The 16,656-nt window shown below is 41.9% G+C and overlaps 1 protein-coding gene across 2 annotated transcripts in view; it reads right to left on the reverse strand.

Annotated features, from left to right (window-relative positions):
• Nucleotides 1–4,788: 4,788 nt before the first annotated feature.
• LOC131266827 (Krueppel-like factor 7) overlaps nucleotides 4,789–16,656 on the reverse strand; it is a 247,477-nt gene continuing 235,609 nt past the window's right edge. For both annotated transcript variants that reach the window (XM_058269483.1, XM_058269484.1), the window contains exon 5: nucleotides 4,789–5,811. In XM_058269483.1, the coding sequence (XP_058125466.1) occupies nucleotides 5,636–5,811 (176 nt within the window). In that variant the 3' untranslated portion in view covers nucleotides 4,789–5,635. The remainder of the gene's footprint in view (nucleotides 5,812–16,656) is intronic.

The following is a 16,656-nucleotide window of genomic DNA, read 5'->3' on the forward strand; positions in this document are numbered from 1 at the left end:
CAATGCCAGAGGGAATGTTTTTTTTTTCTAAATTTTTGCTGCTACCTTTACACATTTCTACTCCGCTACTCTTACTTACGACTTGCGCTTTCGCTTGCGTTTCACACTATCAACCTCTCGTACTGGTTTTTTTTTATCAGATTTTGCAAACTACTTGAAAATATCACTTATTTACTTACGGTTACTTATTTGCTTTAGCTACACCGCCGTAATGTTTCTTCGCTTTCACTTCCTACCCCGGTTTGTTTTGCTTTCTTTTTCGGGTTTACTTTTATTTGCCACCATGTTTGAACTATTTACATTTTGCAGCGTTTTCTTTTACGTTTTTTTTCTCCTTCAGTAGGTTTCCAAAACATTCCGTACTTCGTATGAAATTTGTTTTGTATGGTTTGGTTGCATTCGAAAACGCAAAGTTTTGGGAGGCAAAACATTCACTATAATTGCAGTGAAAATCAAAACTCTAAGCAAAGTTAGCCCATCGATACATAGTCAAGCTTCGGGGAATCAAGAACAGCCAGCTTTCAAATAGTACATTCAACCAAAGGATTCATGTATCGCGGGTTCCATTATGTTTGCCAGTTTATGCTAATTTTTTAACAAAACTGCCTTAACCTTGTTAGTCTGTAGGAAATGAAATAGCGCTAGTGATTGCATCGATATGACAAATGTTGTTAGTGGACATTATTGAAGCCAAACATTGAGCGATGAAAAACACAAAAACTTGGATGAACAAATAAGAAATCTTATTCAAATACATTGTAAAAAAGTACTTCTTCAGGTAGTAAGCTGTAATGAGTCAACATCAACTCAATTCGTTCGAAAACACCACAAACAAGAGTATTGAAAATCCACCATAGGAAATATAGAAAAATAGCTGCGAGAAGCAGTCGGAAAAGAGTGGAATATTTACTTAGTGTCAAAAACAAGCTTTACGAAACTGTGCATAATAATTTTTTTCACTTCTTTTGTCAACAAATGAGCAATTGTTTTCGTTTGTTGTCCTGATTCTTAGTACGATTCGTGGTGCACGTACGTTTCATCTACCGTTTTGTGATGTGTAACTTATTTGCTTTATTCATATCAAATTCGTCACTTTAACCTACTGTATAATGTTTCCAAATGTACACAAACACACAATGCACACAAACATACATACACACACAAACACACACACACATCCAGAGTCGCGTCGGAACGGTCGACATGCTGGTGTGTGGTACTACAAATATTTATCTTCCTGTTTGTGTTTCCGGTGGTCGAACGTTGCACCGAACGATCGCAACTCGTGCCTACAGCATCAAATTTGTTTCAGTTGTTCTGTTTTGTATGCTTCTCTGTATAAAATTCGTTTTTATCCCTTTCAGTTGTTATTGTATTTGCTTATCGTTCTCACCGTTGCGTTACTGTACTAGTTTGTGTTATTCACTTAAGAGCTGTAATGTACAATCGTATTTCATTTCCTGTTTGCAAAACTTTCAAACTCTCCTTCTTCGCCCAGAGTTTTTCCCTCGTCTCTGGCGGTGCATTGCTGTAGATACTCACTTGTTTTTTTTTTTTACTTCACAAAAGCACGTATCATGCATCACTCATATTGGCGCGAATTCTACATATACACTTCTGGTTGTACAAAAAATATGTTTGAAATTTTTGCCTTACGCTGTGTGCGCTTTTGGATTGATTTGGTGGTTTTGGAGCTTTGAGCCTCACCTAGTGCTTCATTAGGTAATTTCCGTCACGGTCATTTTGTTTACTGATCATTCGATGTACGTTTGGTTTACGAAAAGAAGCCCGAAACTGAACGGAGGCTTTTAAGCCTGGAATCAATTTCGATGTTCATGTCCCAAAAACGGAATAAAGCTAAGCTTTTCAAACAAAATATTTAACAAATCGATCGTTTTGTGCAAAAGAGCATCATATGAGCGCTAGTGCTAGGCTAGAAAAATAATCAAAATCAATCCCTAACATCCCTGGTATTTTTCTCTCTATTGCATTGATTTTGTTATACAAAAGTCAATACCGTAAGCTTTATGTAACTTTTTGTGTGCCGTGCCAAGTATTTGTTTGTGTGGGTAAGAGTTGACCTTGTTTGTGCTCTTTTTTGTTTCTGTTTACCTCTGTTGTCGGAGAAAAAAATGCTTTTAAAAAATATATATATATATATTTTATCCATGTATGTATATATTTAATCTTATCTCAACTACACTTCTGCCATGGGTTTGCCTTTGTATTTTGTTTATACGGAAATTTATGTTGCCTTTTTGTTCTACTGTTCGTGGTTAATTTTCGTGGTTGTGTTTTGAATTATTTTTAAAACATTGATCCGACCACCTTTCGGTATCGATACAAATATTATCGTCCGTGTGATGTCGTGTTAGTTCAGATACAATTGAGTGTGCTCAGAATTGAATGCTACATTTTAAGGTAGAATATATAGAAATAGATAACAGTAAAGTAATAAAACGAAATAAAGTAAAATACAAAAAATATATTGTCTTACCAGTAAAATTGCTAACAAAACTCAAATACTTGCAAATGGGTGAATGTCTGTTGTTCGTGCCCGCGTCAATATTTCCCCTAACATTCGGCCTCTACCACACAGCTACGTTTTAATGGTTTGTTTTACTTTCGTTTGTTTTAAAATACACTTTAAAAATTTATCCAGTCTTTGGTTAATACTATTTTTGACACATTTTTTCACTATTTTGACGTTTTAAACATTGCAGATTTCGTCTACTGTTTTGTTGCCGGTTTTTCCGCTCCTTTTCGGATTTATAAGTTTGTTTATTTTTATTCTCCTCTCGCATGTTTTCGTTCCGTCGCTTAGTTCGATTTGCGTCCGAGTAGCATTCCTGCTGTTACTCACTGCGTACTGGCCGAGAATTATGCTAAATTGGATCTAAAATAGCTTACTCTACGTATGTGCTACATGTTACCAAAATGTGTTTTTCTTTGTTCCGGCCGTGTTTAGGTTTCATTTATTTTCGAGTTCGAACTTTATTTCCGCATACTCATGGTTTCCCGGCGTCGTGATGATTCGTTTGTGTACAAAAATGGATGTTTTTGTTCATTTATTTAGCTAGTGGTAAGAGACTGTTTTGCTTTCAATGACAACTCTCATTCCCTTGACGCAACGGTTAGGATGATACTGTATGCTGTTCATGTAGTTATTTCTTACCGAAACTTTGACAAAATTCTTCTTTCTATTTCTCTAAACCATTGAGCTTCGCGTGCACGTAAATTACGCAAACCAACCTTTTTTCAAACATAACTTACAAGATTGGCTTTTGTCCAAACGGTGTCGAACAATCCACTTTTCAGAAAGATTTGCTTCATGACATGATAGTTCGATGAGAGATGCAGTTATGTATGGAAGTTGTAGAAGTAGATACGCATTTTCTAAGCCTATACAGGATGGTCCTAAATGGAGTATGTGTGTGTGTGTGAGTGTGTTTTTTTTAAGGGAGACAATTTTCGCGGGATACGTATTTAGTTTTACTGGCGGTTTTAGTCCTGCTCGGGCGTGCAGCAGATTCGACAAATAAGGGAACGGCCGGGTGAACGGGGAAGGGAGTGGCAAAAGACGTCGGGATACAACAATTGCTTTAATGATTTCATGATATAATTTATGATATTTTAATGGGTTTCCATTTTTGTCTTTTGTCTGCTCATGGAAGATACTTATAAGTGAGCGAACGGGATTTTGATTGTAGCGATTTGCTTTTTGATTCAGACACAAAATAGTTTAACGTTTCAACATGTATAAGTCAGAATAGATAAATGTGAAGCGGTTAGAAGTAACGCCATAAGCAATCGCTTCCCAGGCAGATGGACAAAAATTGAAAAACTTTCGCAGCACGCAGTTTATACATCGTTGCAGTTTTATAGTAAAGATTTAAACCAAAACATTTAAGCTGACTTTACTTATTTAAAAAATACTTTACCTCCTTCAAGTAACATTCGAACACAAGCGATGCTGAAGGAATTGAGTAAGCGAGCTTGCAGTTTACCGATCGAAACTTACGGTGTACAATCAGAGCTAATGTACAGAAATGCGCGCTTCTGACGCTGATAATTCAGTCGGTCTGTTAATTTGTTCTTTTTACAAAATTTATTATCCTTCCCTGCAATTAAAGTCACGCTGTTGCACTTGAACGGTATTTCTCTCTCTCTATCTCTCTCTTATTGGCAGTGATGTAACTTGACTCTCTTGTTTGTGTTTTCCTTTTGCGTCCCGCTTGAGTTCGATTTTCTTCTCCCTGGCATTTTCCGGCAATCGAGCAATGAAGTAGAGTTAAATTATAAAATGGAATTATTTTAATCATAAGAAAAATCCATCGATCAGTAACCTTAACCTACAAAATGGTACGGTTGGTATGTAAAAACTTATACGAAATTGTCACTATACGTAAAACATCGTTATACTACTAGCCATGGCCACGTTGTTAGAAACGGAAATGCTTAAAATGGTAATACGAGCTACTTGTGCCAAATGCTAACATTAACTAGAAATACTCATTGTTTGCCTCAACCTCTGGAAATGCTTTTGGCGCACGATCCCAACAGTTGGGCCGATACTATCGAGTTTACCTAAATATGTTCAACCGAATAATTGTTTTAAGCTTATACCTATACTAGGAGAATTATTCGCTAAGAAACAAAACAATATTCGAAAGGGTTTCTTAACGCAAAGGACGATCAAAATTAATACAAACATACTCTACTATAACGAAGTAAACATTAACACGAACACAACGCGGCTGGTCGTGGTCGGTGAACGGAAAAAAACTTTTACAACTCTACAAATGCGCTTCTTGTGCGTTAGTTTTATGCTACCCGGTAGAAGAAACATGCTTTGGACTGCTGCTTTCTAATCTGACTCTCTGGAGCGGTTTTTCGTTTGGTTTGCAACGGCGAGTGTTTCGTGAACGGCTGCATTTACTTCCATCCCTCTGGCTCAACGGTTTTTGGTGCCGTTTTACTTATTTGTGTGTGTGTGTGTTTTTTTGTTTTTGTATTCCAAATGTTCATTATCACTTTCTCTCGACGTTTTGTTTCCTTCAACCGAGCGCCCAACTGTGTCCAGGGCTCGGTTTGCGTGAGATTGAGCGATTGCTATGTCAAAGATGACGCTGGCGATGAAGTCGATCGAGATGATAATCGTGACGATGATTATGTTTGTGATGGGTGTTTGTTTTTTTTTTGTAATTATAAAAGTATGATTATGAAGTGGGAGCCCAGTAAAGTGGGGTAGGGGGTGAGGCGAAAATGGGGACTGCTTTCGTGAGCAATTTCGAATTACACTTATGCTGTGTTTCGTGTGGTTTAATGTTGTTTTTAAATCGAAGGGGTATTTTTCTTCTTTACCCTTCCTTTACCTTAAATTGTGACTACCTTTTCCTGTTTTTTTTTTTCAATTTTTTTCTTCGATTCGTACGTTTTACTATCGCATTAAAATTTCCCCACCCGGGATCCCTCCGACGGGTTGGTCTACAAATTAGACTACAACGTTGATCTTACTTAGTTTTCCGACTGCAACAAGCGGAAGTGCACCGACTATAAAGCTCTCCTGGTTTGCTGTCCTCCTCGCTAGCGATTCCCCCCTCCCCGCCCGCGTTGCGTTCCGGGACGGGTCTTCTTAGGTGTGCCGCTTCATGTGCAGCGCCAGATGGTCGGAGCGCGAAAAGCACCGATCGCAGTGCCGGCACTTGAACGGTTTCGCCCCGGTATGCTTCCGGTAGTGGCGGGTCAGCTCGTCACTTCGCGCAAAGCGCCACTCGCAGCCCTCCCAGGAGCACTTGTACGGCTTTTCTCCTGTGCGGGGTCGAAGAGAGAGAAAGAGAGAAGAGATCGATCGATTAGAAAAAAGACATAACGAACAAGCCATGATGGAGGAGGATTTAGTTTTTGAGAAGGTTGTGATGGGATTTTTGTCACATTTTCACATTCGTGCCTTTCGTGCTTGCGGAGAAAATCCCTTGTCCCTTCAAAACGCTAATGGAGCGCCGTGACGTCCCACTGGGTTTAGTATTCCGGGCACGTTTTCCCGGGGCTGCTGCCGGTGCAGGGCTAATGTTGCTGTGGTCAGCGCTTCGATATTTTTCGCTTGCTCGCGCGGTAAAGCATTAGCCTGCAAACAGTTCAAATTTATTCTGCCCGATGGGCGAAAGCTTGCGAATCGGATGGGAGGAAACGAAAAATATTGTGGGGTCATCGCTGGGAATAATTAGATTTTTTTTCCGTTTGGAAACTTTCCAACATGATCGTTTTGATGAGTCGTGGCGATCGAAAAGGATAGCCAAAAGCTCTCATAAAAGTGCATTATGCTTCATCGTACGAGAAATTTATCAAATGAATTTCAATGTTATGCCAGAGACATCTGAAACGAGCTAAACGTAAACAACATGAAGTTAAATAAATTATTTAAAATAGTGTTGAAATTAAAAAATAGGGTGGTATTTGCTTGTGTGATATTTAAGTGTACGTTTTTGGCATATTTACTGCTTTTAAAGGTGTGAAAAAATATTTAAATTTTCATTCGACTATCCTAAAAAGACATGGAAATAATTAAAGGTTCAAATTTTTGGTTCACTCAAGAGACCGGTTTTTGTTAACGAAGACTCTAAGTACGTAAAAGCGAGTATATCAGGTTAAGACAAAACACCGCCTTATACACGGCACGTTTACGATGGGGCACGTTTCCGGATTATGCCCCGTCTCCCACATCCCACCGGTTAGATTCGCAACGGAAATGGTGTGACTGTTTGCAAGGAAACGAACGCATTAGGTCGGAAAATTTGCGGTAATTTATTTATTTCCTCCAGCATCCTTGAGCATGTCGGGGTTCAATTGTGTGTTCCTTCATTCGGTCATATATCCAGTTCCGGCGGATTCGAGGCAACCTCGGGTGAGTGATGGTTTGCCTGATGATCGACCCGGCAGAAAGGCAAACTTCCAACTTCAACTAAATGACTTCTTGCATACATTCGCCATTCGCCATTCGCCAAAATGCTGGAATGCCTCGAATGGCAACCCACCTTCGAACCCGTAGGGCGAGTTAATATTTCCGTCCGAGTGTTTTGCGCTCGGTGGGACGGTGAAAAATAATTCCGATCCCTTGCCATCCTTTAACGGCCGACACTCCCAGCCCAGGAAGGTCGGTTAAAAACCGGGAAGCATCACTAATGGTGCATAATTCATTTTAATTGCAAGATGAAGACATTTCACGGAACCATCCCAGTATGATGCCTTGCGGCGAAGGGCGGTGGGTCTTAGGAAGGATAAAAAGAATGTATGTGTTGCAATATACGAAGTGTGCCCGTGGACGGCGAAAGGTGTACATTTTTCAAACAGAACGTTCAACCGAAGATCCTGGCTCCGTCTGGCTGGCTGCTGCTTGCCTTTCATAGGGAGCGAGTGTGGAAGTCGTAAATTTGTCTCCATTCAATCTTTCCTGCCCGTCAATTCGCTCAGTTATGGTTATGTACGGGAAGCTAAGCTGTGTCGGTTTGAAAACAATGAACTCTTGTAATGCGCTCGGTAATGTTTGTTTAAGGGCGGTAAATGTTATTAACGGGACTTGAGCTCGGGAGGTTCATTAATACAAACATCATCAAGTCTAACGTGGTTCAAGACGCAAGAAACATAAATGTTAATATTGATGAAATAAATTTTCTTGCATCCCTTCATTCAAACGCTATCGTGTTTTGGTAAGGTGATGTATCTGTTTGGAACATTTGCAATTAACACTACAATCCAAATTGGGGTCATTAACATTTGATTTTAATATCTTGAAAACGGTTGAATATTTATTCAAAAATATAAGGCATTTATTAGAATCCAAAGCTTCATCTAAAACCAAAATTTTAGATTTTTCTGCTCGACCAGTTCCGAGAATCAACTTGACTATCCCTAGAATGCTTTTTATGGCTCATTTTGAACCCTATTTGTAAAACGCTGTAACTTCATTATTTTCAAAGATTTTTAAAATCCGTAAACTGTTGCTTTTTAGTATATTTGTTAACTATCTTTCCACGTTGTTTTTCGATGCATTCCTTCATCATTCCGCTAGCTCTCTGTTCCGCAGAAGCAAACACAGAACAAAGCACAGGACAGAAGCAACCCATGGAAAATGTTAAAATCCACATCTTCAAGGTTAATTGGTGGCGTCATATTTTATCTTAAAAATATAAAATTATTTTTAAAGGTGGCCTAATATATGTTTTGGAAAAATTAAAGTTGAAAAGCATTAAAATTCGATTCACATCGATCTTTTTTCGATCATCGAGCTAGCGGAATGACGAAGGGGTACATAAAAAAATTAAAAACGCAAAAAGAAAGTAAACAAATATTCTAAATAGAAATAGTTTATGGATTTGAAAAACCTTTAAAAATAGTGAAATTATAGCGCTATAACGTAAATGAGGGGTCAAAATGACCCCTAAAAAGCATTCTGGCAAATTTCCAAAGCAATGTAATCTAGTATTAAAGATTCATATCAACTCATTTGTAAGGAAATTGATATTTCACATCCGACAAACTTTCGGATAAAAACATACCAATTTAATGTAGATGCATTCAATGGGCATCCGGTTGAAAAAGACCAACTTTTCCCGCACTCATCTGCGATTCTTCGTCCACTTCCGATTAGCAACGGATCCAAAGCTTCCCTCAACACACGCATCATCCCGCTGCGCTTCCGTCCGAACACGCATGTTAATTGCTTCCTTAAATCTTTCCTTCCCATCGGGCAGCCCACGCGATCCTGCCAAATCCCATTATCCTAACTAATTACGTGTTTTCATTTGCAGATACACGGCATAAAGCACGTCCCTTTCGCCTCGTACCCCTACCAGGGCGAGTGAAAGAGCGGTGCCCTAAGTGAAACCGGGTCCGTGGAGTGGAAAAATCTACTACCCGGAACCCGTAGTGCTCGGTTTTTTTTTTGTTCTCCCGCGACGGTATAAGGACACAAAATGGTGGTTAGTTTGGAAGTGGTGCAAAAACAAAAAAAAAACAAGGGGACACCAGAAGGATTATGGAAGGATCGGAAGAGTAAGAGCGCTGGGAAGGATACGCGTGGTGCGATAAAAGCATTTTATCACCTTCCCATCGGCGATCGTCCCCTTTCGGATAGGTGACCGCAGGTTTCGGTCGGGAAATTGACGTGACCAACACAAAAAAGGAAACGAAAGGAAGGAAAGAAACCGTCATGGTGGAAAACACAAGCAAACCAAATCCAGCATCCCGTGCTCCAACACGGTGGAAGTCCCTTCCATTTGACCGGCCAGCCCCTATTTGTACCATTGCTGTGCGTGCGGGCAGTGTCCTGGGAAAACCGCCGGCCCCACCCCTTCTACCGGCAACCCGGAGGATAAAAGTCACCGACGTGGAAATGGAAAGGCGCGCGCGCGCCAGATACATATATTTACATTTAGAAAGTTACCCTTTAACTAAATTATAGACATTAGAATTTATCTGATAACGAGCCGAGTGATCCCGATGCTGAGTACACCGGGTAAGGTCGGCTGTTGTCTGGGAAAATCCCTCCCCCCACCCCCCAAACCCGGTGAAGTTAATGTTTATGGATGAACGCCGCGTAGTGGAACATCTGGGCGCTTTCGGAGTCGTACTTCGAATAAGGCAGCTCGACATCGCGCCGTAAGTGTGTGTAATGCGCGACTTGTTCTTCCGCAAAAGCTTGAGCACTTCACTACTTACGAAGGATCGGAAACGGCGACCGGAAAAGTAAAAGTTCACCGGCGGCCAAAAGAAAAAGGGCGAACCAAGCTGAAAACGCATAATGTAATTACGCTCACTCGGGAAAACCGAACTCGGAAAAGACAGCGAATCTTGCGAACGGCGTATTGCTGTACAGTCACCGTTCGTTAAAGTAACGCTTCTTTACTTCACTTTGGATTTAGTGAAATTGTTCGGTAAGGTGGAATTGCAAGAAAGCAGCCACTTTCGTACTGCTTTTTCTTCCCTCCTGTTTATTGTTGCCTTCTCGCGTTGCTACGAGCAACTCTTCATCAGTTCGTTTCGGGCGTCTTTGTTTTGGATCAGTTTTTCCCCCGATGGTAGGGGGGATGCTTCGCCTTTTCCCTCCTCGAGTCGACGGTATATACGTGTCCGGAATGCAATTCTGGCCGTCGTAAACTTTTGCTGAATTGTAAAACAAGAAATTACGGTACTTTTCCAATTCTCTTTTCCCAATGCCCGACCGCGCTTCGTTACGCGAGTCTCCGAAGCCCGGAACGAGGAGTTCATTGACAATTGAACCGCACATTAGAAACTGTCGGAAAAGTGCCTGGGATTGGTTTATAGTGCTTTAAGTGAGAGTTTTCGATACGTTCAGGTTACACTGAAATGCATTAGTTATTTGGTTAGTTGTGAAACGAACTTTGTCGGCTCGTAGAGGTGAATGAAAATCTAAAGGTGGTGTGGCTTAAGAAATTATTTTACAATTATATTGGCATGTTTTCTCTATCCGCAAAGCATCCAAAAACAATCACTAAAACTTTTAATAAAGCTGCGTTAAAATATGCTGAAGAGGAAGCTAAACGCAAACGGCGACAAATTACAAGCTATTTTCTTCATTAGATACACCAATCAACGCAAACTACATATAAGCCAATTTAAAATTTTAGAGAAACCTTGGATAAACTTCATTAGATATCGAGGACTTCATTCAGAAAATAGGCTAACATTCAAAACACACATTGAAAATTTGTTTAACAAATATAAAAAAAAAAAATCTATAATGTTTCTTGAACCAAAAATCCAAAATAAACTTAAAAAATGAAACTTTACTTCAGAATTATAGTTTGCCCAATTATAATCTATACCTCACCAGGATGGTCCAATTGTGCTCATATTCAGAAACCTAAATTACAACGAATTCAAAACAAACTCCTTAAGGCTATACTTAGAGTTTCTCTTTGAAACAGAACGTCTTCACTTTACTGCATCAAGACTGTAATATGAACACCTTATTCCGAACTTTAGCAAACCTCTGAACCAGCATCATCAATAGATGTGCAGCCAGCATCTATCAAATGATAAGAGATCGTCAGTCCGTAAATCATCAGATCTAGGTTATTAGTCAGTAAGTGTTAATTAGTGCGTAGAATTTATTGATAAAAGCAGACTACTTATCAGCGTAGGTATAGAGTGAATTTAACAAAATTATTGTACTCAAGGGTTTTTTATTTCATTATATTTTTCTTCCCTCATACTTACGTTATGTAAGTTATTTGTTATTAGTTGTTTATTATTTCTTTTGTTGTCTCATAAACAAAACTTACATTATATTATTTCAAAAATATTACTAAGCAAAATCAGCTGTAAAATGTAAATCTTTCTAGAAAAATGGGTTACGGACATTAAACGAATTTATTACACATGAGTTTTTTGTAGTCATGAAAGACAGATTTCAAATCATAAATAAGCCACAACTCTTTCGAGTTAAAACATAAAATCAAAAACAATCCACTTTGTTGCAAACTTGTTTTCAAATTCACAACCAGCCCTGTTGTTTGGATTGCACACAACGAGATCATATGATTGAGTGTGTTACGCCTTGACGAGTTCTAATTATTTTTGGAATCTGTCAAGTCAACATTGGCCGGATTTGGCTACTTACACTGCTGGCCAAGGTTTGATTTGGGTTTTCCAAAAATGGGTCTATTCTGTTGTGCTTACCACTCATACTCATGGCATGGGATGTCGTAACCACTAACATCTACTTATAACAAGATGCTTCTCCGCAATCAGCGCTGATTGATATGGGGAATCCCGAACAACAACACAAAACAGGGTTTATTTTTGCTTTCCGGGAACCATCGAATCGATTTGCCGAACCTCTGCCCTTGAATTACGCGCATGTACACCACGGAGCAGGGAACATTGCTTTGCTAACCATCAGACTCGCCGATAACCTTTGGGCTGAGATGAGGGTGATAGTGGCTTGAGACGTTAGCAGCAGCACACGGTCGGCCGTCGGTTCAATTAACAGCTCGGGGCTTTCCCCGTTCAGTCGAGACCGATATTCCACTTGAAGAGCACATTCGAAGGGCGTCATTATGGTGTTGAAGATTTTGATAATTTGTTGGTGAGATTAAGATTTATTAGTTTACCCCGAAAAAGAAGAAACAAAAAAAAATGTTAATACGGTTTTTGTTCCTTTTCTAGTCTAATCTCGGCTCTCAGCTGTCAGAAGCCGGCGGGTTCAGCGAGTCGTCAACTGAAATTTAACTGTACCGCTCAAACGCAACCCGGAACGGGTTGTATTCTCAGCTCGGTTTCCATCCTTCCGGGCGATGTCGTCACGAGCCCGCCGGACTTTCGTCCATCGACCGAGCGGAAGGTTCTCTTCGCGCAGTCCAGCGTGGCCTTCTTGCCGGTGGCCTTTTTCGAGCAGTTCCCCCAGCTGGAACAGCTGACGGCCTCGACAGTTGCGTTGCAGAGCGTACCCGCCGGCAGCTTCGACAAGGCAACCCGGCTGACCAACCTGGACCTTTCGGTCAACGCGCTGTCGAGTCTTCCGGCGGGGCTGTTCGGCAAGCTGGTCGCCCTCGAGCAGCTGAACCTTTTCAACAATTCGCTGGCGGTGTTCGACGGCGCCCTGTTGCCCGACGGTGCGCCCTTGCGTGGCTTGAACCTGTCCGACAATATGCTTAAGGAGGTGCGCTGGGAGTCGCTGAAGCGGCTGCCAGCACTCGAAACGCTCGACGTGAGCTGGAATCGGCTGAAGGTGGTTTCGGTGACCAAGTCACTGCGGTGGCTTATGGCGAGCAACAACCAGGCCAGGACGATCGAGACGGACGCGAACAATTTCATTTTCGTCCTCGAGCGGCTCGACCTGAGCCACAACGAGTTCGAGCAGGTGGCCGTCCTGTCCCGCTTCGTGAAGGTGACGCACCTCGAGCTCTCGCACAACTGGCTGACGTCCATCGATTTCGGGCTGTTCCGAAACATGAAAGGCCTGGTGGAGCTGAGCTTGGCGCACAACCGACTGCTTACGGTGACGACGACCGGAAACCCGCCGACGCCACCGGCCATGCTGGACGTGTTGGATCTATCCAACAACTACCTCACCGTTTTGCCCGCCGCCAATGCGAGCGGAGTCTCGTCCGCCCAGAGGCTGCACCTCGAGGGTAACGGTTTGGTGAACCTCGAGCTGCACGAGAACGTGCTCAACTGGCCCCGCCTGAAGTCGATCACGCTCGGTAGCAACGACTGGCACTGCGAGTTCGTGGAGAAGATCGGGGCCACGCTGGCGAAGCGCAAGATTGCCGTGGCGGGCGATGCTGCCGAGTGTTCGCACCCCTTCCACCAGAAGAAGGGACAGTTTTGCTGTGCGGAGTTTAAAAATCCCTACCTCGACCGGTTGGTTCGGGCAAGGCAGGCGCTGTTGAAGAACAAGTTGGACTATGAGGATAACAGCTTTCTGTTACATTTGCTGCTGGACCGCGAGGAGCGCCTGCGAAAAAACGTAACAAACCTAGAAGCGTCCAATCAACGGCTTACCACGGCGTTGGAGGAGGAGAAAGCGAAAAACAAAGGCGTTCAGGAGGGAACCAGGCGGGAGGGTTCGGGCACGGATGCGACGGCGGGCTGGAGCAAGGAAAAGGCGGACCTTCAGGCGACACTAGCCCGGACTCAGGGCGAAGTGACCGTCCTGAAGACTCAGCTGGCCAGATGCAGCTCCACCGTCAACCCACGCACGGGTCAACCGGTGATTATTCAATAATTTAAATTGAATAATTGCTAAAAGAATACCCACGAAAAAATAAGTTAAACCAGACTTTGCTTCTTAAACAAAGTCATACAAGGGTTATCCAATGGTTTTAGCTAAATATTTCCAACAAATTATGTTGATCAAAGAGAACAGATCGTTTTTATTAGATGTACAGGCTAGTCCCGGTTTTCGTCACCAAATGGGACTTTGACAGTGACGAAAACCGGCGACGATTATTCCTACGTTTATAATACCTACTCAACACTTAACACAACTCAAAATAAACGTTATTTCTTTTCTCATCTGAATTTTCAGCAGGAAGAGATGATGATGTTCTTCAAACAAAATCAAAGTTTGTGTGCTTTGCCACCAAATCAAAGGCTATAGGTCGTTTTATACTCCGTTTTACTTCTCTGGTTTCCATGCCGTGCAATAGAAATACATTTCTGATTGAACAGAAGTAGTCTGAAGCAGGAAACTGATACTGTCATACAAACAGTATTAAACTCCTGGTTACAGCTTTACGCAAGGTCTTGCGTTTGCGTTTTTGAACTGTCAAACGAGCACAGTTTTATGCCCCAAAAAATACTTTAACTTTTAAAAATCCCAATTATATGAGTTGTCATATCGTCAAATTCTACTTGGAACAATATTTACTATTGACATATAAAAACGCAAGAGTCTGCGGCAAGAGTCAAACTCGTTTGATTTTTAGTACAGGAAACGCATGGTCTTGCGTCGTTGGCGACAGCCCCTATTCTCCCATGCGAAAAAACGCAAACGCAAGACCTTGCGTAAAGCTGTGACCAGGGGTTAACAGATTGACTACTAAGCGTTTTTAGCGCACTTTTTTAGTACAATCGTTTTTGTGAAAAATTTGTTCATAACATTTACTTAAAAGACGGGTTTCGAAGGACAAGCAAAGACTTAGCTTCCCAAAGAATTCGTTCTTTTATATTATGATAGTTTTTTATGTTGCATTTTCATTTATTTACGGGGCAAAGCATTTTTAGAACTAAAATTGCTGTCATCCGCTTTTTGAGTGACATGATAGTAAAAGTGTTAAATCGGTTGAGTGAAGAACAAGGCGTTATATTATCTAACTTCGAACGATTTGTCAAACGGCGCAAACCGAGGCCAACGAAAACCGGGACCAGCCTGTATAAAGATTTAATATTCTTGATTGAAGATTTTGTCTATCATATTGAAAATCGTAGGAAATCCAACTATTCCACAAAATAAATTTGAATCAAAATTTGTTTTCTTCAGCGATCTAACCAACGATCATTAGGAACATGATATTAATTTAGCAGCGAAAGCGCAACTGCACTGAGGCTGGTGCGGCATTTGTAAATGTGGTCGTGAAAAATTTCCCCCGTTTAAGCTTATGATTGCAATCGTTTCGCGCGCTCTCATCACCTTGCAACCGAAGGTACACACCCGGAAAACAGGGCCGTCCGTGGCCGTACCCACGCGATCCCGCATTTACGATACCAACGTTTTCACTTCGACCGTGAAATGCGAGAAAACGGCGACCGGCGGGAGCGTCGGTGAAATATGATTATCCATTAAAAATGTGATAAATTTTATAGACTCCCGCTCGGAGGCAGGGACCCTGGGGGGAGGGTTTGTTGGCGAATCCTCGGGAGGATTTCTGCAATGCCGGGCGGAAAAGGATGGTGATGATGATGTACCAGCGCCACGACTTAGCGCAACTCCATTAACTCCGACACTTTGTGTCGTGTCGGTCGGGAGAAAAGCGTGGTGGACGTCGTATAGAAGAGGTGGAAAAGTTTCATTAAATAGCTATACACACAACAATTTCTCACTATTAATCTCAGCAAATGAACCTTCGCTCGCGGGATGCGAGATTTCATTACCCCATACCTTCATCGGTTAGCCGATCCTATTGCCTATTTGCAAGCGGAAAACTTCGTTATCAATGGTGCGATTGTGATTGAGATGCGGAAACAGTAAAGTTGTTCACATTTCCGGTTAGTTGTAAATTCAAAACCTGCTCAAAAAGCATCCCGTAACCGATTTCCTTTGCTTGAAACAAATCCTCCCCAAACACTAAAGTCGGATCTTGTTAGTCTAACAAATGAAGGAAAATTGCTGACGGTTTATTGAACCCTTCGAATAGCGGCGCTTGTACATAAATTATGAAACCATTGTTTCCACCGCCGGAGAAAGGACCACTTCCACTTCGAGCGAAAGTCGCACGCCACGCCACGGGCCCGTCATTGGAAGAATTATGTTCAAAAAGGATCCCGTTTCACCCGCGGGCACAAAATGCTCCGACTAAAAGCGTTCCTTAAGAGCCGCCGTCGTGAACGACGTCGGCCAAAGTCGGACGTCTTCTGGCAGGAAAATCTCGAAGCGAAAGCGTGGATTTTGCGTGACACCCCGGGTGGAATATAAATACCCGGGAAGAGGAACTCACGGACGCGGGATTATGCTCCCGGTTTGGGAGGAAGGAAAAACGTGCAAGATTTAGTCGGCTGCCTGCACGGGAAGTGGGATTTTTTTTCTCTCGTGCATGACAAAACTTGAAAGTGGTGTTACGCGGCTTTGCGATGCCTTTGAATTGCGTCGTAGTATATCGTTGAAAATCTTCATGCCCAAGTCCAAGTATGATAACCTGCTTGAAGAAGTTCTGAATTACGTAACGTTGGCGAAGACTTATTACTTGAAAGATGAGCGATAGTAGACTCCTTTTGAATTATCAAACGAGTCTGGGTACCCGGTTGATCAAAACGCATCTTATCGGACAAACCACCGCAAAACTAATAGTGGATTCCGATAAGACGGATTTAGGTCATTGGCTTTTCCCATTGCAGCATTTCCCGACGATGGGAGAGGAAACATTACCACCGATGCCCGGACATTACTCGAGCAGTAACAGCAGGAAATCTACT

This window comes from Anopheles coustani, chromosome 2, assembly GCF_943734705.1.
Source record: "Anopheles coustani chromosome 2, idAnoCousDA_361_x.2, whole genome shotgun sequence".
In the NCBI taxonomy this organism is placed as follows: Eukaryota; Metazoa; Arthropoda; class Insecta; order Diptera; family Culicidae; genus Anopheles; species Anopheles coustani.